Raw genomic sequence first — 27,543 nt, forward strand, 5'->3', positions numbered from 1 at the left:
TGGTTTTTGGAACGTAAATTTTCTTGGCGTACCAGTATTGTATTATCTCATGTTAGGTTCGTTATGGCATACCGCCATATGTGTCAGAAGACGAAGACATGCACTTGAAATTCAGCAAACAGTTGAAACTACCTAACAGTTTGAATTGCAATACTTAATTTCAAATAAACTGACTGCCTCTGTGGAAAAGATAAATAAAAGTGAAAGTGCTTTGGCAAACTGACAAAAATAACTTCACTGTTTTGCAAGGTCGATTGCCGAAAACACGGAAATAAAATAATCAGAAAACGCACTAATAACATCTTTTAGCCTTCTGTAATGATGCGAATGTATTTTAATTCACTTGATACCTCCCGGCCACAGAAATCCGTTTAGTTTTCCTATGATATGAGAGCTTGAAATGAAGAGGAAAAAGCAAAATCACTAATAGCCACACCTCAAGTAGTCAGAAGGGGGAGAAGGTACTGCTCATATGCAACTCAACTACGAATGCGCTTGAACCCGCTGAAAAGTGCTCAAATGAACCTATTGCAAGAAACTGTGACATCATGCTCATCACAAGCAGTTTGTTGTTATGAAGTATTACACAGTCTTCGTCCCATAGCCTTGGACACATTTTGCTATTGACAGACATTAGAGTATCATCAGTTCCTACCAGCCAAAATTACGAAAATTTAACTGAAAACTAAAACACAAAATAATTCCCTGAATTCTAAAAAATTTCTGGCTTTTTCCCAGTTTTCTCCCGGATGAAAAAATGTCCGGTTTTTTTCTGGATTTCCCAGTTGTCCCAGAGTATATACACCCTGACTATGACATTATCTACTACTGTCAGGCGAGAAATTGGGTATGGATCTTGGCCCCAGAGGTTGGCCCACCCGACTGAAGGAGGAGTGGAACTGTCAAAGAACTAGTAAAGGAAACCCAGCTAGCTTTACTGCTATCCCGAAGAATGCGACAGCACTGTGCACGCAACTGTTTGTAAAGAATGCACTTTGCTGTCATAGGATGATGGTTGCAAATTGCATTGCTGCATACCACAGTCCACCAAAGGACCGGAACATGAATTGGTAAAGAGAAAGTGCAAGGAATGGAACATTCTGAGGCAGTAAGGATAACATTTGTAAGATGTTCTACCTAGTCATCACAACTGGAGAAATCATGTCGGTCGAAGGTTGCCAAGGAGGAGTAAAGCCTCCAGTCGGCCTTACTAAGCTGCCATGTGGGTGTGCACATTGGTGGGGTAGAAGTCAGCAATTGGATAGCACATGGGAAAAGGTCGCTTGAGTACGAGTCAGAGAGAATGGACCACTCAAGACGATGGGTAAGCGGGACAGTGCAGGAGGAGAGGCCCAAATGGGAATAAGTGTGCGTGGAGTCTGAAAGGAGCATGGGTGCTCCTGCGTTAAGACAGATGAGGTTAAGTTGATTGAGAAGGTCAGCCAAGGGGGCATATCTCTGAAAATTTCTGGGAGAACAAAAAAGGGGACAGTGCATGTTAAAGTCACTGAGCAACAGAAAGGGGTGAGGGAGCTGCCCAATAAACTGAAAGAGCTCTCCCCTGGTGATATTGAATGAAGGAAGGATGTAAATGGTACAAAGTGAAAAGGTCAAAGTGAGGAAGGAAAATGTGGACTGCAACAGCTTGCAGCCAGGTAGTCAGGGAGATGGATTCACTATGAACATCATTCCCAATGAGCAGCATGTGACAACTTCATAACCTGCTTTCATCACTGATGGAAGCACCACTCTATCAAAAGTGAGAAAAAGAATTTGTGTGGTCAGTAAGGACGCATCTATCTCTTTCATCACCTGATTGACTGCAATGACATCCTTATCAGAGAGGTAAGTTTGGCTTTCTGCCTTGGTCAGACCACTGAGCAGCCTAGTGTAAATAACAGCACAGGAAGAATTCAGCATTTGATGAGCCTCAAACAGCATAGCCGTGGAGGAGCAAAGCTGCAAGGAGCTGTGCTTGTGAATCAGAAGTAGTCTCCAAAAGCAAAGTCCCATAGTGTAAATGACAGCAGGATTTCAAAGGGCCAGTTATTGCATCAACACCTTTCTGAATAATAAATAGGTTTACCATAGCAAAGGACTGACTGTCTTCAGTAGGTGAAACCACGAGGAACTGTGGCGCAACTCTGAGTGTCTTCAAATCGTTAGCCTCATTCCGTTTACATTTAATAGACACTGACTGTGAATATGATGATTGGCTCACTGCGAGAAAATCCCAATGCCGCGCTCCTTCCAAATCGGAGTACCCCTCCTAAGGGGCGCACCCACCTTAGGTGATTGTTGACACCTCAGATCACACCTCATAAACATCTGACAGAGGGACCAACCAACAATTTGGGAATGTAGCAGCTCAGGCCCTCCCTGGGCCTGGCGTGTAACATGTGAACCGTGCCTGACAACCTGGGACTGGGAATTACGTGTTACCCAGTCATCTATGACATGTAAGACACAAGGGCTGGCCTTCAGGAAAGCACTGGGAAGAAGAAGGAACAGAGGAACCTCGAACGCTGAAGCAGGAGGAGGATAGGAGAAGGGAAACAAAGAAAGAAAAAAGGAGCGGCTGTTCTGACAGCAGCTACTGAAAATATGGAACACCTTTCCGAAAACATCTCAGACATGTTCCCAATGGAAGGGAAATGAATAGCAAGGGCAGACATGCAGCAGGGAAGGGAAAAGGTGCTGCAAAAGCTGGAGCCCCATGGTAGCCAAGCACAAACCCACCAAAGAGTGGCAAGCCCCCTGGGGGTGCATGATGCTGGCAGGGCATTGGCCTTAAAGTAGTGATTACAAACATTACGTGGTTAAGTTTCTTGACATCAGGATGCTCTACTTAGCAGATCTGAATTGGTAATGTCAGAACTATTTGTGCTTCGTCTCCTGCTGCTGCCAAGCTCTACTTGGCGTTGCTCAAATGTTTCTGGTTTTAAAATGAAACACTGCACCACTTATGTTATTTTTTTGTGCCCAGCACAATGCATTTCAATAATTAGTCTCATTCTCAAGTGCAAATATTTATGCAAGCATTTTCTGTGATGTTTCACAAATGAACAGTGTGAGTAGTGGTTTGTCTACATGCGGTTTTCTGCATAATGGAGAAGACACAGTACATTATACCCTCAAAAAGATGATTATAGTGCAAGAGAGGCACAATAACACACACAGAAGCATTATACAAAAATTCTTATGCAATATTTGCACTTTTACAATGAGAATAAATTTTCTGAACACATCGTGCAACACACAAAATTATATACAATTGGTGCAGTGTTTCATTACAGAAACAACTAATGACACAGTTGCAGGCATTGCCAAAACTATCAATTACGATGAATAAAATTAAACCAAATGCTTCTACTTCCCAGACAGTTACCAGCTTTAGTTACATCAGTGGCAAACATAGTACAAAATTCATATAACCTTTACTAATAATAAACAAATCTTTGGCAAGTATTTTGATGCCTATCAAGTACACACATCATGCGTAAGCTATAAAACCCAAGGAGGGGATCCTATGTGAAACTTTTACCACCTAAAAATTAATTTCCCGCAATTTTTTGAAGTCCCTTGAAAAGTGTATAAGCAGGGTTTTGTTGCAATTAATTTAAAACAGAATTTCTATATCAGTTTTTCAAGAAATTCTCAATTTTGCTGAGACATCCAAATGGCCCGCTGAGTAAATAATTGTTATGCTGAAGACAAAGCAGTAAGAATAAGGGGCAGAACAAAAATGAGCCTCTTAAGAAAAGCACGTATGTGATAGCTCTATGTTATCTTACACAGGTGCTGGTTGTGAGCAGGCAGAGAAATTCAGATGCTGGATCTGATGCAGACAAAAATAATCTGAAGCTTTGTATCTTAGGTTGTACAATGGAGGATGATGTGTGGAAGACGTGAAAATGCGATGCAGCATTATCATCCAGTAAATTTGTAATGCGTGTAGCCTCTGCTTTATGTGGGTGATGATTTTCAATGTAAGATGCAACCGAATCCCACAGTGTCAGCATTTATCTTATTGCTCCAGAAGATTGCTGCTTTGCAATTACCGCCTCCTCCTCCTCCTCTGAAGAACACCTCTCCAAAACTTCCTGCTGAGAAACACACTGCAACTCCATAAGCTCTTTGGTGGTCATTTCTTGGCTTTGATCTTCCACAGACTCATCGATATCATTGTGATTGTAGTCCCATGCTCTTGGCCAAAGACACAATCTTGTTTACTACGGGCTCAAATGCCTTGGAGTCACATTCAATAACACACTCCAGCCAAAGCTTCTTCCAAGTGGAAGAGAGTGTTCTTTTGGTAACCCCTTCCCACACGTTTTCGATCATCTTGACTCAAGCAACAATGCTGAAATATTTCCAAAACTCTCTGAGAGTGAGATTGATAGCTTCAGACTACTTGAAGCAACGCTGAAAGAGAGCTTTCGAGTAGAGCTTCTTAAAGTTTAGAAATAATCTGCTGTTCCATAGGCTGAAGTAACAGGGTGGTGCTAGGAGGCAGAAACTGGGTCTTGGCGAATTGAAATTCTTCAAGGAGGGGGTCTTGTAGGCCTGGAGAATGGGCAGGAGCATTGCCCATAACAAACAAGACATGGAGCGGCAGATTCATACAAGCAAACACTTCATTGATCCTATCACAAAAAAGATCACGTGTCACCCAAGCCTTGTTGTTGGATGTCCACATCACATTTAACCTGCTCTTCTGTACTTTACACTTCTTGAAGGCTTGTGGAGTTTCTGAATGGTAGTAAACAAGTAGTGGTTTAATTTTCAAATCACCACTTGCTTTGACACAGAATAGCAGTGTGAGACGGTCTTTTTTGGCTTGTGACCGGGCAATCATTCTCCTCTGCTGTTATAATGTAGATGTAGATGTATATTTGGGTTCCACTGTATTGTGATTTATGCCTGGCAACACTGTGTTTACACAGGCCAGAGTGAAAAACAACTCTTGATTTGATAGCCACATTGGATTGAGAAGTTGACATATGGTATGTTTATTGTAAACAAATGTAACATTTTGGTCATGGGTGAACTGCAAATAAAAGAATAAAAGAGTAGTAAAATAACAACTATATTAGTCAAGGTAAATAAACAGTGCATTTATATTGACGTCATCAATCTGAGGATTGTTTTGAACACCGCAGTGCTTCACTACGCATGAACCTGATGGAGCTGGTCTACACCATGGTGCAATTAGGCAGTTTTCACATTGACAAACATGGATAGAAGTGAAATAATCTTAAGTAATTCCATTACACAACAAACGGCTTAATGGAAACCAAGATTATTATGTACACAATAGGAGTGTATTTTAGGACTGTAGCATTTCATGAAAGACAGACACAACAAAATACAATGCAATGAAGAGCCAAAGAAACTGGTACACCTGAGTAATGTTGTGTAAGGCCCCCGCGAGCATGCAGAAGTGCCGCAACACAATGTGGCATGGGCTTGACTAATGTCTGAAGTAGGGCTGGAGGGAACTGACACCACGAATTCTGCAGGGCTGTCCATAAATCCGTAAGAGTACGAGGATGTGGAGATCTCTTCTGAACACCAAATTGCAAGGTATCCCAGATATGCTCAATAATGTTCATCCCTGGGGAGTTAGGTGGCCAGCAGAAGTGTTTAAATTCAGAATAGTGTTCCTGAAGCTTCTCTGTAGCAATTTTGGACGTGTGGAGTGTCGCACTGTCCTGCTGGAATTGCCCAGTTCTGTCAGAATGCAAAATGGACATGAATGGATGCAGGCGATCAGACAGAATGCAGATGATCAGACAGGTGTCACCTGTCAGAGTCATATCTAGACATATTAGAGGTCCCATATCATTCCAACTGCACATGCCCCACACCATTACAGAGCCTCCACCCTCTTTAATAGTCCCCTGCTGACTTGCAGGGTCCATGATTCATTAGGTTTTCTCTATCCCCATACACGTCTATCCACTCAATACAATTAGAAAAGAGACTCTTCTGACCTGGCAACATGTTTCCAGTTATCAACAGTTCAATGTCTGTGTTGACAGGACCCGGTGAGGCATAAAGCTTTGTGTCATGCAGTCATCAAGGGTACACGAGTGTGCCTTCAGCTCCACAAGCCCATATTGATGACGTTTCGTTGAATGGTTCGCATGCCGACACTTCTTGGTGGCCCAGCATTGAAATGTGCAGGGCCTTTCCACATGAATACATGCAATAATTCAAGGATTTGTAACCCTCTATCTCAGAGATGCACAAAACTTTGCACATTTGTTTGTACTTATAACACAGAAACTTCTGCAAAATCTTTTTGGTCTCAGACTACAACTTTATTTTATATTGAATTTTAAATGTAGTGCTATTCTGATAATTAGGCTCTGCAAGAATATCAATGCAAAATGGTACGTATCTACATAAATGGCCATAACTCAAGTGTTTATGAGGCTTTTAATCTGGAATTTTTTTTGTAAGTTAAGAGAAAAACATACTCAACAGATGTAATTATTTAAGCAGTTAAGTCACAAAGAAATTTTTTTTTAAATATTAATGTATGTCAGTTTCCGATTACAGAAAGATTGTGAGGATGTGGAAAAATGATTGTATCATATTTCTCCAACCTGCAGGGAACCACATTTTGGTCTTAAATAATTCCCTAGATTATAAGTTTTCTAATAAAATAAAAATTTCAGCCCTTAACTCACGAGGTGTGGTCTCTCAGACCGCACAAAAATTTTCGAACTCGCTCTCCAAGGTCAGTTGTGGTGTAATGCTTCTATATTCCGCCTATCCTCCTTAAACTGCCAAGCCTACGATGTTTTGTTGTCGGTTGCATTATCGCCTTCTGTGTTTATTGTTGACATGTGTTATTTGATACATGTTGGAGTCTACTAGACCATGCCTCGTGAACTATGTACCTGTTTTCTTCAGTAGGGTACCGTATAGCTCAAAATATGTTGCCATGAATGTGTCATTTTTAACTTTCTAGAGTTTGATGAAATTGTTGTTCGGTCTACGGAGGTAGGTGGTAGTAACACAGATCAAGAAATAAATGAAAAAGATGACTATTTTATATTAGCCAGTGATCACAGTTCTGCTGTCGATCAAGAATATCATTCAGAGGAAAAAGTCAGGTAAGTTGTTATGGGATCTGTCTGTTTCTTCAATGAAATACTTAAAGTGTCTGTTAAAATCAAATGTGTTCTGAGTGATAAGAGAACTGTAGTTCCCAGCAATGAATGTCAATTTGACAGACTTTCTTTTTGTACCTATCAGGTGGAATTTTTATGCAAAAATGTAAACCATGGAATTTAGTTTTATTTGGAAATTTACTTGCTACAGAGATTATATAATTTTCAGAATGTAAAATTCAGCACTTTACCAGTCAATTTAAGTGTACTGTTTAAATAAACCACACAAAATTATGTGCTTTTGTGTGATAAAAATGCTACAGGCTTTGTTTAGTGCAATAAAGTAAACTAGAAGCATTTAAACAATACTTAAATGATTGTAAAAATAAATTGTATATAGGATAAATTAAAAATTTCAAATGATTTTAGCCTTGAATCTCAGTTTAAACATAGGGGTCCTGGAGATCCCCACCTTGTGGTATACTTCACAGAAAAAGTCACCTCGCGAGTTAGGGGTTAACAGGTCTTCTGCTAACTGACGCACACATCTGAAATCAAAATACTTTTTGCTGTGATGGAAAAGTAAGTTTATCCACTCATTGTCTCACATGAAAGGGCATCAAATTAGCATATTTAAGTATAACTCATTCTAGGCAGGCATGTTAACATTAATTGTGAAAATTTATTTCGTTTCATTTGACAAATTCAGCAATTTTTAAAGACTATAATATATATTATTTGTAAGTTCAACCAATCACCTGCTCACAGTGATAAAAATATGTTCTTAGACAGCAGTAGCATGTTTGAAATCTTTATAGGCATGAAAACAATGCAACAATTGCTGAAATTCATTGTTGAGAATAACTGGTATGCAACAATTAGTCTATTTGGCCTCTGTTGCTCTTTGTCTTTCTGTGAGACAGGTCACATCTGTATGTGGAGTGGCCCCATCATTCCACTTGTATAAAGTATGCTGTAAGTGATATATAATTAGAAGAGCTGAATGAAGACCAATGAGATGTGATATTGCTGTGATGCAATATAAACTTTCCACAAGATCAAGAAAATGCTACTATATGTGGACATCACAGATACAATTACTTAAAAGTTTTTGAAAGTCATCAAAGAGCTTCATGTGATCCTCCCAAAAACACAAACAAACAGTTAAAAAATCTTTGGGGTCAGTTTGCTTGTCTTTGTCTAAAACATTAAGTGCTAAAAGTATCTATGTAAAAGCAGGCCAAAAGCTGTGCACAACATGTCGTAAGATTTGTGGATGGAAAACTGACATCAGTGATAGAAATGAAAGTGATGCAGATGACGCGGAGGTGACATTTCAAGAATCTGTACTAAAAAGTCGAAGTATTGAGGATGCAAATAAAACTTTACATGATTTGGGGTGCTCTCCCTTATAACTTCATTCCAAATCACAGCAAGGCTTCACATGGCAAAAAGAAACTAGAAAAAGTGAAGCATATTTTGGAAAGAAAAGTGTGCCGGGCATTAGATTGCAGTAAGAAGAAAAATTTGATGACGAAATTGTTAAGAAAGCCAAAGATTTTGATGCCATGATATTGTTAATGAAAGAAAAAGTGGCTAGTCTAAGAGTACTTGAAAAAATTAAAATTTTAACTTCAGCTCCACCCTCTTGGTCAAAAGAAAAGACAATGTCAGAATTCAATGTTAGTGAGTATGTGGTTCGACAAGCAAGGAAACTGAAAACAGAAATGGGTATTTTAGCAATTCCTATATCAAAAAGGGAGAAAGCTATTGCTGATGAAGTGGTAAAGATTTTAACTGATTTCTACCAAAATCATGAATATACATACTCAAATCGTAACAGGGGCAAAAGACAAAGTTAGCATTCAGAAGAATGTGTACGAGCAAAAAGACTCATCATTCGCAACTTAAGAGAACTGTACTCTTGTTTTAAATGTGAGAATCCAAAAATTAACATTGGTCTTTCTAAATTTTGTTCGCTGGTGCTGCTGACACTAATTCTCTCTGTGTGTGTGTGTGTGTGTGTGTGTGTGTGTGTGTGTGTGGTATCCACCAAAATGTAAAACTGCTTTTGGATGCGAAACACACTGAAGAAACATACAAAGAACTTATAAAATTTCTTGTATGTGACTCGGAAAACTACACCTGCACACTTTATCACTGTCATAATTGTCTCAGTGATGACAAACTGGCAGAGTCATTAAAACAGAAATTAGTGTTCAAAGATGCTGATGGTGAAACTGAGCTCAGCCAGTGGATAAACACAGATCATCAGACAGAATTGGTAAAGCAGTCTGCAACTGTTGGTGAATACATAGACTCGTCAGTAAAAAATTACAGGCACTTAAACCACACTCAATTATATCAAAGTGTCAGTCAAAAATCCTTGAAAAAACTGAAAGAAAATCTAACCCTAGAAAAAAACAATTCTGTTAATGGACTTTGATGAAAACTGTAGTTTTGTAATACAGAATGAAATTCAGAATTACCGCTAGACAAGAAGCAGCTGTACAATCCACCCATGTGTGTTTATGTGGTAAATGAAGAAACTAAATTGGTAACAGTAAACTACTGCTTTGTAAGTCATGATATGGAACTTGATGTAGTATTTGTAACTGCTTCCCAGAAAGAAATGGTTAAGTAGCTGGCAGAGCATTACCCAGAAGTGAAGACAATGCATTATTTCACTGATGGATGTGCTGCTCAATATAAGAATAAAAAGAGCTTTAACTACTTGTGTGAGCACAAAAACGATTTTGCTACTGAAGCTGGACATTCCTTTTTTTGCTACTAGCCATGGTAAATCAGCGTGCAATGATTTGGGAGGAACTAAAAAATGTATATTGAGAAGAGCTAGTCTTCAACAAGCGGATGATGCACAAATAACAATTGCATCTGGTGTTTACGATTTCTGCGAAGTTAATATAGACAATTTTTTTTTTTTAACTTCTTAGAGAAAGTCAATGTAGATTTCCTATGCAATAAACTTGTAAAGAGATTTCCAACTACTCACATAATGCCTGGTACCAGCAATTTTCACCATTACAAACCACTTTCTCTCGATTCTTTAGAGATTAGAAGAGCAACTTCTTCTGATAAGCCTTCCTTGATTTTTCATTCAATGAAAATGCCCCACAATGGACATGTACTGGCCTCAACAAAATTCTTTTGTAGCAGATGTATGTCATGACATGTAATACTTTGCCTTCATCTGAAATGTCTGTGGTGAAGAAGAAAACGTTGAAGTACTTTTTCTCCACCCACCTGGACAAGCAATGTCATTCTTTTGGCCTGGGAGGGAAGACTCTTGTTTGTGCCCTTGGAAACATTTTATGTGCTGTTAGTGTACCTAAATCAACATCATTAGGCAGAATGTATTACTTTGATGAAAAAGGTATGAAGTCAACAGAATGCAATTTGTCACAGTGGATTAAAAACAAAGATGCTCTAAGAAGTTTCATTATTAGGTTCAGGGATCATCACTGCTAAAGATGCACATTTTAAATTAACATTAGTGTGGCTAGAATAATTGTATAAAGACGCTAATTTGACACCCTAAGTAAAGTAAACCTGTGTAATGAAAAAGTTTGGATTAAATTGATAACTTTTGATTCTGTACTTTCATGAGGCAACCTTACTATAGGTTGTCAGTTTACACAATCTGATTTGAATGCTCTTCTGAACAATGATGTAATATATGTTAAATAAACATCCACTATCTATCAAAACTCAGGGTGCTGCTTCTTTTTTTTCTTTTTTTAAAATATCAGAGTTTTGAAAAAATAAATCTTGTATCAGCTGTCAGAAAGTGTTTTACATATTTAAAAATCATTGTTTGGACCACAACAGCTTAAGTTGATTTTCTATATTCCCATAAGTCAAGAATAGTTATTAATTTCTTTTTCAATACAGACACATCCCTTCTGTGACATCTGGGGAAATATGACAGTGATGTGTTGAAAATAAGGTACTTTCTGTTATTATTATTATTATTATTATCATCTGAAGTAATGCAATCCAAATGACAAACTTCAGTTGTGGGACTTACATTTGTAGAAAAGATTCCATTTCTTCCTCTCAAACTACATGAAGTAAGTGAGAAATTCTGCATTGACTATTGCCATGCAGAAGTAAAAGTACAAAAAGTTTTTGTTAAAATCTGCAGCAGTGGGTGTCAGGTATAATTGATCTTACTCAGAATTTTTTATTTTTTATTTACACGTCTAGTCCTGTAGGACTAAATTGGGGAGCACATCTCCAAAGTCATGGAAAGTGTCAGTACATGAAATTAAAACATAAAAGTAGTAACAGATAAAATATGATGTTGATGAACCCAAAAAAAGTCAAGCCACGAGTTTAAGTAAATGAAGTCAACAATATATTATTTTTTTCGTCACAACACAAAGTATTGTGATTTCAGATTTATTTGTGTGTCCATTTGTAGGAAACCCTTAATCAGTCTTGCAAACCCGAGTTATCAGAATATCACTACATTCAAAATTTGATATGAAAAGAAGTTTTAGCCTGAGAGTAAAAAGATTTTGTACTAGTTGTTATGTTATAAGTATAGGCAAATGTGCACAGTTTCATGGAAATCTGAGATGAAGGGTGACGTGACCTGCATGATTTGACATGGAATGACCCTGCAGCAATCTGCAGAAGGGTTGCACTTCTGTCACATTGAACAATTCTCTTTAGTTGTTGTTGGTCATGTTCTTGCAGGGTCTTTTTCAGGGTGCAGTGATGTCACAGATTTCATGTTTTACCAAATTCCTGATATTCATGGTAAACTTGTGAAATGATCATACAGGAAAATCCCCACTTCATTGCTATCTCAGAGATGCTGTGCCCCATCGCTCGTGCACAGACTATAACACTGCATTCAAACCCACATAAATCTTGATAACCTGCCATTGTAGCAGCAGTAACTAATCTCATAGCTGCGCCAGACATTTGTTGTCTCGTATAGATCTTGCTGACTGGAGCACTGTATTCAGCCTGTTTACATATTTCTGTATTTGAATATGCATGCCTATACCAGTTTCTTTGGCACTTTAGTGTAGTTTTGTCATATCAGTGAACAAGCTTCCATTTTCTACACAAACCAGCGATCTGTCCCAGCTTCACACAGTGGTCAGATGACTTGTCTGGCATAGCAGTAATTTTGTTTATGGACCAGTCCATACAGTAATGAAAAAATTTATACAATTATGTTAGATATCTCAATATATATCAATACTTTCATATAATTTTAGTGACTTAAGAAGCACAAGCAAGAAAGTTCTCAGGTGGCGCGAACGTTATTTACACTGCCAGGAAAAAAAAATCAGTACACGTAAACAGACAATGTCAGTTTTGATCTGGTGACAGCATATGCCACATGGAGGACAGAAGATGTACTGATAATGGTTTTAGTATCGTCTGCCACCAGATAGTAGTGGCATTGCTGCCAGAGCATCTTGTGCGTCTACCATTTAATAAAGAATGCTTACAACCAGAAGGCTCAGTGTGGTGCAAATGTGTGAAGCAAGCAAGCAACAGTGCCAAAGAGATGCACTCGTGCTTACTACAGCCAACTGAGCAAGAGTGAAATGGGTCAAATTGTGGTCTTCCGAGTAATAGGATGGTCCTTTGGAGAATTGGATCACAAGTTTTATGTGCTGCGTCAGTTGTGCAACAATGCTGGTATCAGTGGTCATGGGGTCATTCACACACCTGTACACAAGGTTCTGGACATCCAGGCAGCACAGGGACAGATGCCCACCAGCACTGTCCTATTTTAAGGGCAGCAGTGGCAGATTGTACAGCTACCAGAGTACAGTTAAGAGGGCTTGTGATACCACATGTGTCAACACGAACTGTTGCGAACCGGTTATTAGCAGTTGGACTATGGGCACGCACATCTCTAACCCGTCTTCCACTTATGCCACAGCATCAATGTGCACAGCTTGAATGGTACTTTCAGAGGATCACTTCAGAGATCAAATGGAATGCCATGTACTTCGGCGATGAAAGCCGATCCTGCTTGCACGTAAGTGATGGTTATTTGTATGCACAAAGTTGACCTCAGGCTTTGCTACAACTCTGGTTTATCCTTGCTACTTCTGGGGAGGACACTAATCAGCGCTCAGTACATGCTGGATGTTGTTAGGCCCATTCTTTTTCTGTTCTTACATTAGGAAGGTGATGTGTTATTCCAACAGGATAATGTAAGCCCACACACTGGCCGTGAAACTCGACATGCTCTGCAAGACGTGCAGCTACTGCCCTGGGCAGCTCGATCTCCAACTTGTCTCCAATAGAGAATGTGTGGCACGTGATGGCATGTTAAGTGACTTGTATGACTCATCAACCAAAATCTCTTACAGAACTGTGTGAATAGGTTGAGCAGGAATGGCATAATGCATCCCAGGACACCATTTGTACAGCAGTCTGGATGACAGAGCTTGTGCACACATTGCTGCATTTGTACACCACATAGTAATATGGGTGTTTCAAGCAAGGGTTGACATCTGGTACCTTAGAACTGCTTGACCTGCAAATGTAATCTAACATGATTATTTTTTTCTGTCAGTGTATTATGTATTTAATTGGCATTTGAGTGACATCTCACGGCACTTGGGAAAAGACATCATGATGTAACTATTCTATGCAAATCTTGGTTGAAAGTGTGTGTGATTGGCTTTGTATTTTAATATGTAGCATATCATGTACTGGTGGATGGCTGAGTGGATCATGTCCCAATGCCAAATGCTATTGAGACTCGGTGCCAAAATTCTTTGTCACAGACCTTTCATGGTAGACTTTGTTACCCTATCATACAAAGAATCATGTTCGTATATATGTTTAAATTGAGAAAAGCTGAGCCATCTCTATCTGCTGTGCTGCTGAAAATTTTTCTTTATGTAAATTAAGCCAAGTTGCATCCCATGCTGAAATAGTTTTTCAGAAAACATTCTACTTTTTTGGTAAAAAACTGAGTACTACAGATTTCGGATTCACATGTTTTTTCACTATCCATTTGTTCTGAAACGACTGCAATCAACTGAAGTCACTTAAGTGATTTGCAAGTTCATAACCAGTTATCAGCTGGGGAAAGGGGATCTCTAGTGTAACATGGGATCCAAACCACACTGCATCCCTGGCGAATCTCCACACCATAGAGGGGTGAATGCAACATAAAAATATAAGTGTGGAATAACAAAATGCTCTGGCTGGGATTCGATTCCACGTACATTATCGCTAGACCGCCAGGCCCAGTATAGTATGTAGTTTCCACTATGTGATCAAAAGTATTCGGACACCCCCAAAAACAGATGTTTTTCATATTATGTGCACTGCTCTGTCACCTACTGCGAGGTACCCCGTATCAGCGAGCTCAGTAGTCATTAGATATCGTCAGAGAGCAGAATGGGGCACTCTGCGGAACTCTCATACCTCGAATGTGGTCAGGTGATTGGTTGTGTCTTATGACTGTACATGCAATTTCCATACTTCTAAACATCCCTAGGTCAACTGTTTCCAATGTGATACTGAAGTGGAAACGTGAAGGGGAACATACAGTACAAAATCGTACAGGCCGACCTTGTCTGTTGACTGACAGAACCGCCGACAGTTGAAGAGGGTCGCAATGTGTTACAGGCAGACATCTATCCAGACCATCACACAGGAATTCCAAACTCCATCAGGATCCACTGCAAGTACAACGACAGTTAGGCGGCAGGTGACAACACTTGGATTTCATGGTTGAGCGGCTCCTAATAAGCCACACATCATGGCGGTAAATGCCAAAGACACCTTGCTTGATGAAGGGAATATAAACATTGGATGATTAAACAGTGGAAAAACGTTGTGTGGAATGACAAATCACGGTACACAATGTAGCGATCTGGTGGCAGGGTGTGGTTATGGCGAATGCCTGGTGAACGTCATCTGCCAGCACGTGTAGTGCAAACAGTAAAATTCGGAGGTGGTGCTGTTATGGTATGGTCGTGTTTTTCATGGAGGGGGCTTCTACCCTTTGTTGTTTTGTGTGGCACTATCACAGCACAGGTCTACATTGATGTGTTAAGCACCTTTTTGCTTCCCACTGTTGAAGAGCAATTCGGGGATGGCGACTGCATCTTTCAACATGATTAAGCACCTGTTCATAATGCATGGCCTGTGGCAGAGTGGTTACACAATAACATCCCTGTAATGGACTGGCCTGCACAGAATCCTGACCTGAATCCATCCTTTGGGATGTTTTGGAATGCCAACTTCGTGCCAGGTGTCACTGACAGAAATTGATACCCCTCCTCAAAGCAGCACTCTGTGAAGAATGAGCTGCCATTCCCCCAAGAAACCTTCCAGCATTTGACTGAACATATGCCTGCAAGAGTGGAAGCTGAAATCAAGGCTAAGGGTGGGCCAACACCATACTGAATTCCAGCATTACCGATGGAGGGTGCCACGAACTTATAAGTCATTTTCAGGTAGGTGTCTGGATACTTTTGATCACATAGTGTAGCTTTGCTGCTCTCTTCACCTCACTGCCACTCCCGAGAGTTGGGGCAGCTGCAATGATAGGTGGCAACGACATCATTTTCAAAGGGTTGCAGGATTTCACTTCATCACAATTCAGACAATTTCCATCTCTCAAAGCATTGCAGGATTTGAATTCATCACAATTCAGACAATTTCCATCTAATATTTATAAATTATTCACACAGACCTTCCTTGTAAATCAGATAACACCTGATCAAAAACCCAGACATTAGTTCCTGAGATTACACCGAACATACAAACTAAAGTGAGGAGGCAACTTCAATTTATAAGTGTAGACATTACATGTAACTGCCAGAAGATATATCACCAAAATATATTTGAGTTTGTTTCACTCTGCATGTGTTGCCTGCTGCTTATGTTAAACGCTTCAAACCGTACAGTCCACAAATGAGAAAATAAATTACTCTACCATTATTTACATATCTGTGTAAGGAGATTGATGACAATGATGTGGACACCATACAGCACTTTGAAGTGCACTATATTACCTAAGAAAAATGATTAACAACACAAAAGAAACTGATGTTTAGTAATGTTCATGAACTGTAATGCTTACCCTATTTGTAGCTCAAGACTAGCTCAGTGCTGACTATCATCATACTGAAACCACACTGTTGCAGAATAAAACAGCTGATGTGTAAACGAAGAGTAACCATGTCCAATTCTTGCTAATTTGGAGGTGAAATACACTCATAATTTGAGATCAATGGTATAAAGTACTATCTTGCAACACAGTAAGAACATATATTCATTAGATTAAAGTTAAAACCTGCCTTTTTTTAATTTAATTTAAATTTTTCAAATACAAACAAAAAGAAACTGCTTCAGTCACAGCTTACAGATTTCAAGTGCTCCTGCCAGTTCCTTGCTTCAGTTTTAAAACTGTTGATTAAATCAGTTATTTCTTCTAAAGTTTTCCACTCAAGCACTTCCTTAATATTCTTCTTTAAATCTGATTGTTGCGATTCTAGTATTTTCATCTTGTCTTCAGCTCTTTCTGGAAAATAAAGAAAAATTAATTACAAGGTTTATGTTTTCTAGCATTTTCCCAAGTTTCTTTTTCACTACATTATAACAAAATTATCTCTCTGTAGACAATTACGTACCATTAAGCACAAGGTACACATTTAAAAACGGTTCTATAACTGCCGAACATGTGATGTCCACAATTAAAGTTCCAGTTTCGGCACACTGTAGAAACGAAACCACTCCTGAGAACGATTTCAAATTTGAACAGCATATTATTAATACAGGGGTAATGTCTTGGAGAAAAAACAATACGACCAACAGATTGTGCCGTACATGTCAGAAAATGCACACCAACAGATGCACGGCACATGGTTGTCTCTCAGTTTGCATCCATGACACCCAACATGAAAGTCTGTATGAACAATTGTGCGCTGCTGGTAGCTGTTTTACAAGAACGGTAACTGTGCCCCAGAAGCTCTGCAGAAGTTCCAGGGACTCAAGGGTACGAAAAAAGGCAATGGTCCAATGTTTGCTAAGGGTATGGAAAAGATGATTACAAAATCTGAAAGACAGGTTTTTTTGAAGTGCAATGTGGCAGTGGGACAAAAGCACCTCATTCAATGTTTGTCAAAGATGTGGCCACAGCACTGCAGGAGGAGTTGAGCGGAAGTGAGCAAATTTGCAGTGCACAGGGAATTGCATGAACATTGGACATGACTGCGAGCACAGTGCATAAAATCCTACGTAACATTATACATTGCTATCCATACAAAACTACCCGTTTTTTTTTTTTTTTTGTTTCAGGGTGCAAAAACAACTGACGTCACAAGCGCCCATGTCATAACTCTAGAACACCAATAAGCAAAAGAAGTTAAAAGCAACTATACATTAAGCCCAATCAATGGAAGGAAAGAGAGCTAAAAACAAGGACTTCCCCTTGGAGTAAAGCCCACAGAATACGCCATAGAGACAGCGGAGATCCCTAACCAAAGATTAAATGTCCTTCCCCCATATTGCTAAGATGCACAAAAAGTAAAATGTGGTCAATAGCACGCTCGGCATTCGCTAAAATGGCCAATGACTAAAATGTGAAACGTACACTGGAAAGTAAGCATTAGAAAAAGGGCATTGAATCAGTAAAAGGCAAACCATCAGAGGTTGGTGACAATCAGCATAAAGTGGTGCAGTATCTCCATTTAACAAATGGCGAGGGCTAGAAAGATAGTACCCAATAGGCAGCCTAGCTAATATGATCTCCTCACGAGAATAGGGCAGAGAGGTGGTCGGCGAAGCCATTGGGAGAGGTTTAATTCCTTGGAGCTAGTTCCTATGTACAGAGGACCAGTGGTGATGCCAAAGTGACACCATCTGCCAACAGATGGTGACACAGAGATCATGTGAAGGAATGGAAAAACTAGTAGACTGAGGTAGGAGGACTACAGCCTTGGCAGCAGTGCCAACAGCCTCAGTTCCCATCAGACTGATGTGATCAAGAACCCACATGAACATCACAGTGGCTGCTTTAACAGTGAGCAAATGGAAGCTTCCTGGGACCCATTGCACTAAGGGATGGACTGTGTACAGCACACAGGGGCTCTGAAGGGCACTGAGAGAATCAGAGCATATAACGCAATTAAAATGCCTGTGTCAGCGGATGTACTGGGTGGCTTGATACAGGGCGAAGAGCTCTGCGGTAAAAATTGAGTAGTGTTCCAGAAGCTGGTATCGAAAAGGGTCAGTGCCTTTGGGGAAGACACACCCGACATCATGTTTGGTCTTGGAGCCATCAGTGTACAGAAGGTGGTATTGCTAAGTTGCGTGTGAAGGTCAAGAAACTACAACAATAGATTGAATCTGGATTAGTGTCCTTGGGAAGCAAATGAAGTCCTATATGAAAATAAGCGGCTGCACGAAGCCAGGGCTGTGAAGAGTTCCATTGAGAACATGTCGGGTAGCGTAAGTTAAGCTGCCGTAGCAATAGCTGAAAGTGAATTCCGTGAGGTAACGGAGAAGAAAGACGCACCCCATACTGGTGGTTAAGGCAGTCATTGAAATAGGGGGCATAGAATGGGTGGCTGTGCAAAACAGACAAACAGCATGCATATCTGCTGAGGAGGATATCATGACAGTATGACAGTGGCAGTATGGTAGCTACTGCATAGAGACTCCAACAGGGCTAGTGTAAAAGGTGCCAGTGGCAAAATGTATTGCACAATGATGGATTGTGTTAAGATGGAGTAGAATGGATGGACAAGCAGAAAAATAAAAAAAATAAAAAACACCCATAATTTAGTTTTAAATGGACAAAGGATTGGTGTAAGCAGAGGAGGTTGGTCCGATCCACACCTCAGGAAGTACTGCTTAGGACACATAGGACACTGGGGGACCGGGTACAGCGGGCGGCCAGGTAACACTTGTGGAGCGACCAGCAGGCCAAAGATGTAAAGAAGGTGGAATAAACCCATCGCGCCACCAGAAATTCATAGAAATGGTTTTGTCAGTGGAAAACAGAAAGCCATCGTCAATGCTCCACGAGTAAAGACGACTGAGATATCACTGAAGAAGTCACTCAAGAAGATAAGTCCATGGAGAACAGCAACAGATCACAAAGTTGTCAACAAAAAGGGAGCCGGAGATACATGGTGGAAGGCAGTCCATGACAGGGGTTATGGCTATAGCAAAGAGGATGATGCTCAGGACAAAGCTTTGAGGCACCCCATTTTCCTGGATAAAGGTGTCCAACAAAGTCAAACCCACAATTACCTTGAAAACTGAGTTTCTAAAAGTTACTGAAGGAAGTGGGACAGGCAGCTTTGGAAGCAATTGTCTAGCAGGTGTCATAGCCTTTCTCCAAATCAAAAAGCACAGTCATAGTCTGGTATCTCTGCAGAAAACCAATCATGACATGAGTTGACGTCATGACATGATAGTCAACTGTAGAATGGCACACATGAAATACGCATTGTGCAGCAGTTAGCATATTGTGAGATTCATGCCACTATACCAGCCAGCCATGAATCTTATGTTCCATCACCTAGCAAAAACAACTGTTTATAACAAATGCAGTTCACCATTGTAGGATGACAGTTAAAAATGTGCAGAGTATGTCCCCGCAAGTGAATCGAGTCATGGCACACCTCAGTCCACCAGTAGACTGGAACACGGCAAAGGAAAGAAGAAATGTGAGTATCAGAACATGCTGCAGCACTAAGGATAACTTTTGTAAGGTGCTCAACTTGGTAATCACAATTGCAGAAATGTTGTTCACCGAAGGTCACCAGGGAGGAGTAAAGCCTCCAGCTGGTCTTCGAAAGCTGCCAATTGGGTTTACACACTGGTGGGTTAGAAGTCAGAAAACGGATAACATGCGAAAAGTGGTCGCTCGAGTATGTGGCAGAGAGGACAGGCCACTCAAGACAACAGGCAAGCTGAGCAGTACAGAACAAGAGGTCCAAATGGGAATAGGTGTGTGTAGCGTCTGACAGGAACATGAGTGCTCCAGTTTTAAGACAGATAAGATTGAGCTGACTGAGAATGTCAGTCACAAGGGAACCTCTCAGGCAGGTTCTCGAAGGGCCACAAAGGGGATTGTGGGCGTTAAAGTCACCGAGCAGTAAAGAGAAGTGAGGGAGCTGACCAATAAGCTAGAGCAAGTCTTTCCTGGTGACAGCGAATGACGAAGGGATGTAGACATTACAAAGAGAAAAAGTGAAATGAGGAAAGAAAATGCAGACTGCAACAGCTTGCAGCCAGATGTTCAGTGAGATAGTTTAGCTATGGACGTCATCCCAACTGAGCAGCACAGTTCCTATTTTTGTTTCCTGGACATGGAAAGCAACCGTACACTATAAGTCCAAGAACAGTCATAATTCCTCTTTGTTGGATCTGATGCCACGAACGTTGTACTGGAGAAGAGTTATAATGGGGAATGGGGAGGGGCAAACAAATGAAGAGCAGTCACCTCGGTAACTGCCGAGTGCCAGCCTTCAAAGACCTCCTGCTGCAGGGCCCAGAGGCTGGAGGCTCCTGTTCCCTGAAATTTATGCAGGTGTCAGCATTCTCACTAGGCCAGCCTGCGGACTCCAGGGCTGAAAAACGGTAGGTGGTGTACAGCAAGGTCCACCGGGTGAGGGTATCACGGGGCATCACCATTTAAGAGGGCCTCAGGAGTCGGGGAAGGAGAAAATCGTTTGCCTTCGTTTGATTTCTCAGAGTCTTTATGGTTGGCAGACGAAGACTCAGACATTTGTCAGCTGGAGGGACATAGGACGTCTTCAGGGGCGTGTTCCTTTTGTCCTTTCTGGCCTACCAGTAGTGTAGTATGTGATTTCGCCACTGGGGGCAAAAATTTTGTGGCTTCTTGTGCAACTGTGGGAGAAGAAGACAGGTATGCTACCATGACACTGAGCGGCTACCATGACACTGAGCGATTCACAACTGCAATGCTGAGTTGGAGGTCACAAGTCTGCTTGGTAATGTCCTTCGTGGAGCGTGGTGTACCAAGAACTGCACTATAAGTGCCAGATAGTAAAATGGAGGGTTTACAACTGGCCAAGGACAACTTGCAAAGGACAGAGCAAAGTACTTTTTCCTTCACTCGGATTTCCTGGACGGCCTACTCATCAAAACACGTGGAACACTCACAGGATGAGGTGGCATGGTTGTCATTACAACTGAGACAGCTGGGAGGAAGAGGCAGATAATCATCCTTATGAGTATCTCTAACATAAGTAACACATTTCGCCATGTTTTGACAGCACACGCAAGTGTGGTTATAACACTGATGCTGATAGCAACACATCGTATTTGGAATGTACAGTTGGGTCCTGATGACTTTGTAGCCTGTCGTTACCTCTGATGGAAGCACTACTCGATCAAATGTGAGAAAAAGAATGCGTGTAGGCACTTTTAACTCTATATTAACCTTTTTCATTACCTGATGAATCACAGCAACACACTGATCAGCGAGTGAATTTTGGATTTCCCCCTCAGTCGACCATCAAGCAGTTGAGTGTAAGTAACACCACACAAAGAATTCAGTGTAGATGGGCCTCGACATGAACAGGATAACTATGGAGGAGCAACACTAAGGAATTGTTGGGCTTGAAAATCACAATTGGTGTCCAGAAGCAAAGTCCTATTATGTAAGTGAGAGCAGGATTTCAAAAGGCCTGCAATTGCGTCAACACCTTTCTGAATAATAAACAGATTAACTGCTGCAAAAGACTGACCTCCTTCAGTATGTGACATCACCTGAAACCAAAGTGCAGCTGAGAGAGTCCTCAAAACTTTAGCCTCATTCCATCTACGTTTCGCAGACATAGACTGAATGAATATCATTGGTTCATGGTGAGAAAATCCTCCACGACTGCCAGCGTCTCTGATGGCGTGCTCCTTCCATTTGAGGCCACACTCAGAGGGGAACACCCACCTTAGGTGATTGTTCACACCTCTAGTCACAACCCCCGAACTCCAAACAGAAGGACCAATTGCCAACTGAAAAGGTAACAGCTCAGGCACTCGCCTCTTCCTGGGCCTGGCCTGTACCAAGGGGTATGTGCAAACTCTACCTGTCAAACTGGAGCTGGGAGTTAAGCATTAACCAGTCACCTGTTACGAGCCAAACACATGGGCCAGCCTTCGGGAGTGTACAGGAAGGATGAAGAAACAAAGAGAGATCTCAAGCACCAAAGTAGAGGAAGGAAGGGGATAGAGAATGAAGATAGAGGGGAAAAAGCAGACTAGGGACTGTTCTACTGCCTATCTACCGAAACTTCAGAATGCATTTCCGAAAATACCTAAGACGCATGCCCCAAGTGAAAGGAATAGGAGGAGGACAGAGTGCAGTAGGGGAAGGGAAGAGATGCTGTAAAGGCTCTGGGCGTTTGATAGCCAAGCACAAATTCATTAAAGAGTGGCTAAAGAGCCCCCCGAAAAGGAAATCACCTGAGTTGTCCTCCTGCTGACCTGCCGGCACGACAAACATTTTCTCTGGAATTTCTTGCTTGCATGGAAGTGGGCAATTCTCCGAATGGTAGAATATGGATAACGGAATATCTGCATGCAGATCAACCTGTACCACTTCATTCTGCAAAGGTGACTGTGCAGTGTGGGTTAATAGCATTGTTTATCATGGGTTTGTATTTTTCTGAGGAGGTAAGTCCTGCGAGTCCTGTTACCTGGCATCACTGATAAAACAGGTATGAGAAGCTTTTGCACACAAACATCATTCCAACCCTTCAACAGTACGGATGTGTGGTTAGGATCATACTTATGCACGATGGCACTCATCTGCACATTGCACAGCGAGTGAAGCCACTTCTGCAGAGGCATTTCTGAAATGCTAGAATTATCAGCTGTCATTTCCCTACAGCCTGGCCATCCAAATCACCTGATCTTAATCCATCTGACTTCTGGCTGTAGGGTTATCTGAAAGACATTGCATTCAATGCTCCAATTATGAATGTAACTGAATTGAAGTTATGCATTGCGCAATGCGTTATGAACATCACCCCCGAGACACACTGATATGTTGTGGAACATGCTGTTTCCTGATTTCAGTTTGCAGAAAACAGTGGATAGCAGCATACCGAACAAGTCTTGTGCCTGTTTCACGACAGTTAGAAACCAATATAATTCTGCTTTTTATGCGGGGTTTAGCCACAGGACAATTAAAAAATGATGTCATTTTGCTTTTGATGGAGTTTTTAGCTTCATGACAATAAAAAACTGATTTTTTCCTATTCAATGTGGTATGACCTAGCTGTGATAGACAGGCTTACCTAACTAACAGTGCCACAACTGGTCACTGCTGAACTTGTGCAGTCGTGCACATTGAACAGTAAAGATGGTGTAATGTGCAGCTCACACAAATAGCCATCATACTGTGATTTGCCTGTAATTTGTAGCTGACCTGATTTACATTAAGACACTTACAGCGCCATCTATTGGTTAAAAATACTTTTTAAATTTCTTTTTGTTCCATGATGTTTTCCCATGCACCAATAATAATATGCTCTTCAAATCTGATGCCATTCTGAGCAGTGGTTCTCTTTCAAGATCATTTTGAAAATTGAACTTTAGTTAGAGACACCTTGTACATCATATTGGTCCCCTCCCCCCCCTGCACCCCCCCCCCCCCTCTCCCTCTGTCTTCAAGAAAAAATTTTATGGCTGTAGAATTTTGTGTGCTATGGATCCCACTGTTCAGCCAGCCTCAATATATGTATGAACATAACAATAATCTACAGGTGCATAGCAGAACATCCTAAGTATTTCTCTCTTAATCTCTTCCCTGTCTTGAGTGACATGTGCACAGACAGGATGTTAACATATCTTTCTTTCTTCCTTCCTTCCTTCCTTCTTCTCTCTTCAGATGTTAACAAATAATATTTATTCATAAAAGCACTCGACTAATGTGACCCTGATTCTGTGTTGTTATATGGTGCTAGAAGTCATGTTCACAATGGGCTTATCCCATTTGTTGACACAACAATCCCCTAATTCTGAAACATATTTTGGCTAGTAAAAATCAAATTAACTGGAAAACCTCCAGATTTATTTACTGATCAGAAGATGTGAGAAAGAAAAGCTGTGAAAGATGGAACAAGGTAAAGCATTCTGAATTCTAAGTACATCAGTTTGAAAAATTGTGGATACTAATAGTTGAGAGGAAAATCCTAAGCAAATAACTACATATTGGTCATGAGAAGTCAACTGACAATTCTGTGAACTAATGGGTGGTAAAGATATGATGACAGAGCAAAAGATAAACAGAAAGTAAGCTATAATAATAATAACAGGATAGGAGGAAGCACAGAGGGAGAATCAGAAGAAAGGCATCGAAAAGAGTGGAAACAGATAATAGATGACAGATGGGCAACTGGCAGCCTGCAGGAAGAAATTAGTGGGCGTGAGCATGTGGATGTATCAGAAAATTGCAGCTGTTGCAACTGAATGTAATTCATAATGAATTAGTTTCAACCAGTTGGTTTTATAGGCATTTATTTTTGCGTGATTACGCTTCAAGGTGCCTGGCATCACATCTTCAGATGTTTACATTTATTTACATGTCATGAACAGTGTTCCTTCACTAATATCACAGCAGAAGTTTACAACAAAAGTTTTTAAGACAGATATTATAATATGTCATAAGAAAAGAAACAGTGTTCATGACATAAAAATTAATGTAAACTTCTGAGTACATGGCGAACATAAAATGAATGTATTCTCAAAAACACAAATTTTGAGGGATAATTTGCTGGTGTGGTGTGTCGTAAAATGGGTGTGGTTCGTATTGGTGTGTTACCACAAAACATCAACATTAAAAACTCTATAGTTTTGAATTTATGTGTTAGAAGCACTGCTGTCGTGTATGTAATGAGGCAGCATGTGAGCTTCATTAAATATGCGAATCAGGCCCCTGGGTCACCAAAGGTTGCCCATGGCTGTAATAGACAGGAACAAGAGAGAATAAGATAACAGAAGACTGTACAGGGTTTGGTATGGACATTGTCACTCATGTCACAAATGACACCCATATCGACAGGATGTTAGCCTGAAACCTTCCTTCCTTCCTAATATCTCTTCAGGTGTTAATCAATAATAGTTGTTCATTAAAACAATGACCTACGATTACCCTTGTTCTATCCTATTACAAATAGCTAGAATCATGATTACAATGAGCTTAACCCAAGTCCTTGCACAACAATTTTGGAATCCTCCATTTCTCACATTCAAAACTGTTATTGTGGCTATTTTCACAGAAATACATAACTGGTTTTCACAGCATTCCCTGCCTTAACTTCTGTATACAGGAACAAACTGATTTGGCCTTACGTGTTTTGTTGTCTTTCCTAATGCTACTCACTTTTTCCAGTTTGCTTTCCACACTCGCAATTCATCATTACCACCCCACCCCCAAATTCTATGCCCACCTACCATATTTTGGCCTTACAGTCAACTCTCAGGCTTGTCAACAGCCTAATTTCCAGAAATGGTTTATCAGACACTTAGAACATGTGTTACTGACACATCTTCCACATAACACACCTCTCACACATGCCTATGTGACAAGCAGTATTTCCTTTATTGTGACACTTTTCTCTTTATCCACATGAAGTATCAAGGCTTGATTTGGGATACTTACATTAATCTTTCTACAGTTCACAAGATGTTTAGAGAGATTTTTGAAAAGAGAATGTTTGTGTCATCGGCTGTACAATTGCAAGTTTCACGGGACAAAAACAGAATATATCAACAGATGAAACATACATGTTCATCAAATATCACCCAACCAAATGTATAAGACATAATCATCATTATAATCTGCCTTAACACAGTCCATTTAAACACAATGTGCCTTGGCACAATTACTGTAGTGCGCACTTAGTGATAACTCCGCACATAATTTAGAGAGAGGTCCAAACACCTATAGGAGGGTGCAAATAACAGTAATTTTACAAGGAAGCTCAAATATTATTTAGTGAAAAAGGAACTGCAATGTTCAATAATATCTAATAAATTAAATATGCAAATAATGTTCCATGCAATCATTAGGCGTCAGAATGCCGAATCAAAATAGTTGTTCTTTCAACTCTTTCTACATCCCGTATCACTTGTAGACTTGCTGAACACAATGTAATTCTACAGGATCAAATCAAATTGCCTGCCTCAGGATAAAAATGGAGCCTTGTTCCCCCAAATAAGTGACCCTTATCAAAGCTCGAACACTCACTTGAAGGATCATGATATTTAATGCACATCTATTTAACTAGAGTTATACATCCCATTTAATTCTGATCATTATATTTATAATCTAGAAACTTAAGCCATAGGTGTGTTAAAGACTGTTTTTCTCATTTATACTGCCTCAACATACAAGAACCCAACATTATACAGGGTGTTTATAAATGAATATCAGGGTTTTAATGCTTTATAATATTTACTATATTAAACTTACGATTATAAATGATATGTCAAATGAAAGAGCAACTCAAACAGCTTTACCAAGAACCTTATAAATGTTCAATGTGAGCACCATATGTCACACGGCACACATCAAGTCTACAGCCAAGTTCTTCCCAAATGTTGACAAGTGTGTCTTCAGCGATTGTACCAACAGCTGCTTCAATCGGGTTTCTTAATTCAGGGAGGTCTGCTGGTAGCGGAGGCACGTACACACAATCCTTGATGGAGCCCCAAAGGAAAAAAATTGCATGGTGTTAGATCGGGTGAACGTGGAGGCCATGCAAAGCAAGCCCTGTAATTGGGCCCCTTGCGGTCTATCCAGGGCTTGGGTACAGTGAAGTTCAACCAATCGCGTACTTTGCTATGCCAGTGAGGTGGCGCACCATCTTGCTGGAAAATGAAGTTCTCTGGTTCATCTTCTTCCAACAGAGGGAGGAGCTACTGCTCCAGCGTATCAAGGTAAGAAATGCCAGTTACAGAAGGTTCACCAACAAAGAAAGGCCCATAAACTTTCCACTGGGATACGGCACAAAAAACAGTCACTTTAAGCGACTCTCATTGCATTTGTACCATCTTGTGAGAATTTTCTGCGTCCCAGATGTGCACATTGTGAGAGTTAACATGTCCACTAAGGTGAAAGGTCGATTCATCACTGAGGACAACATGATCAAGGAAATCTTCATAGTCATGAAACAACATTTCGTTTGCAAAGTTGGCACATAATACATGGTCTGCCGGCTTTAGAGCCTGTAATAATTGTAAACAGTACAGACGTAGATGTATGCGTTTTCTTAAAACTTTCTAGTCAGTCCACATAGGAACTTGTAATTCACGACTAGCCTTCCGGACTGATTTCTTTGGGCTACGAGTGAATGACTCTCTCACTCGCTCAACAGTCTCTTCACTAACTCTTGGTCGTCCTGTACTCTTCCCT

General features: G+C 40.5%; 1 protein-coding gene across 2 annotated transcripts in view; it reads right to left on the bottom strand.

The window, feature by feature from the left end:
• Nucleotides 1–27,543, bottom strand: part of LOC124544662 (DNA repair protein RAD50) — a 251,508-nt gene that overhangs the window by 160,756 nt on the left and 63,209 nt on the right. For both annotated transcript variants that reach the window (XM_047123280.1, XM_047123281.1), the window contains one exon: nucleotides 16,511–16,668. In XM_047123280.1, coding sequence (XP_046979236.1) covers nucleotides 16,511–16,668 — 158 coding nt within the window. The remainder of the gene's footprint in view (nucleotides 1–16,510; nucleotides 16,669–27,543) is intronic.

Source organism: Schistocerca americana, chromosome 8, assembly GCF_021461395.2.
Source record: "Schistocerca americana isolate TAMUIC-IGC-003095 chromosome 8, iqSchAmer2.1, whole genome shotgun sequence".
Taxonomy (NCBI): domain Eukaryota; kingdom Metazoa; phylum Arthropoda; class Insecta; order Orthoptera; family Acrididae; genus Schistocerca; species Schistocerca americana.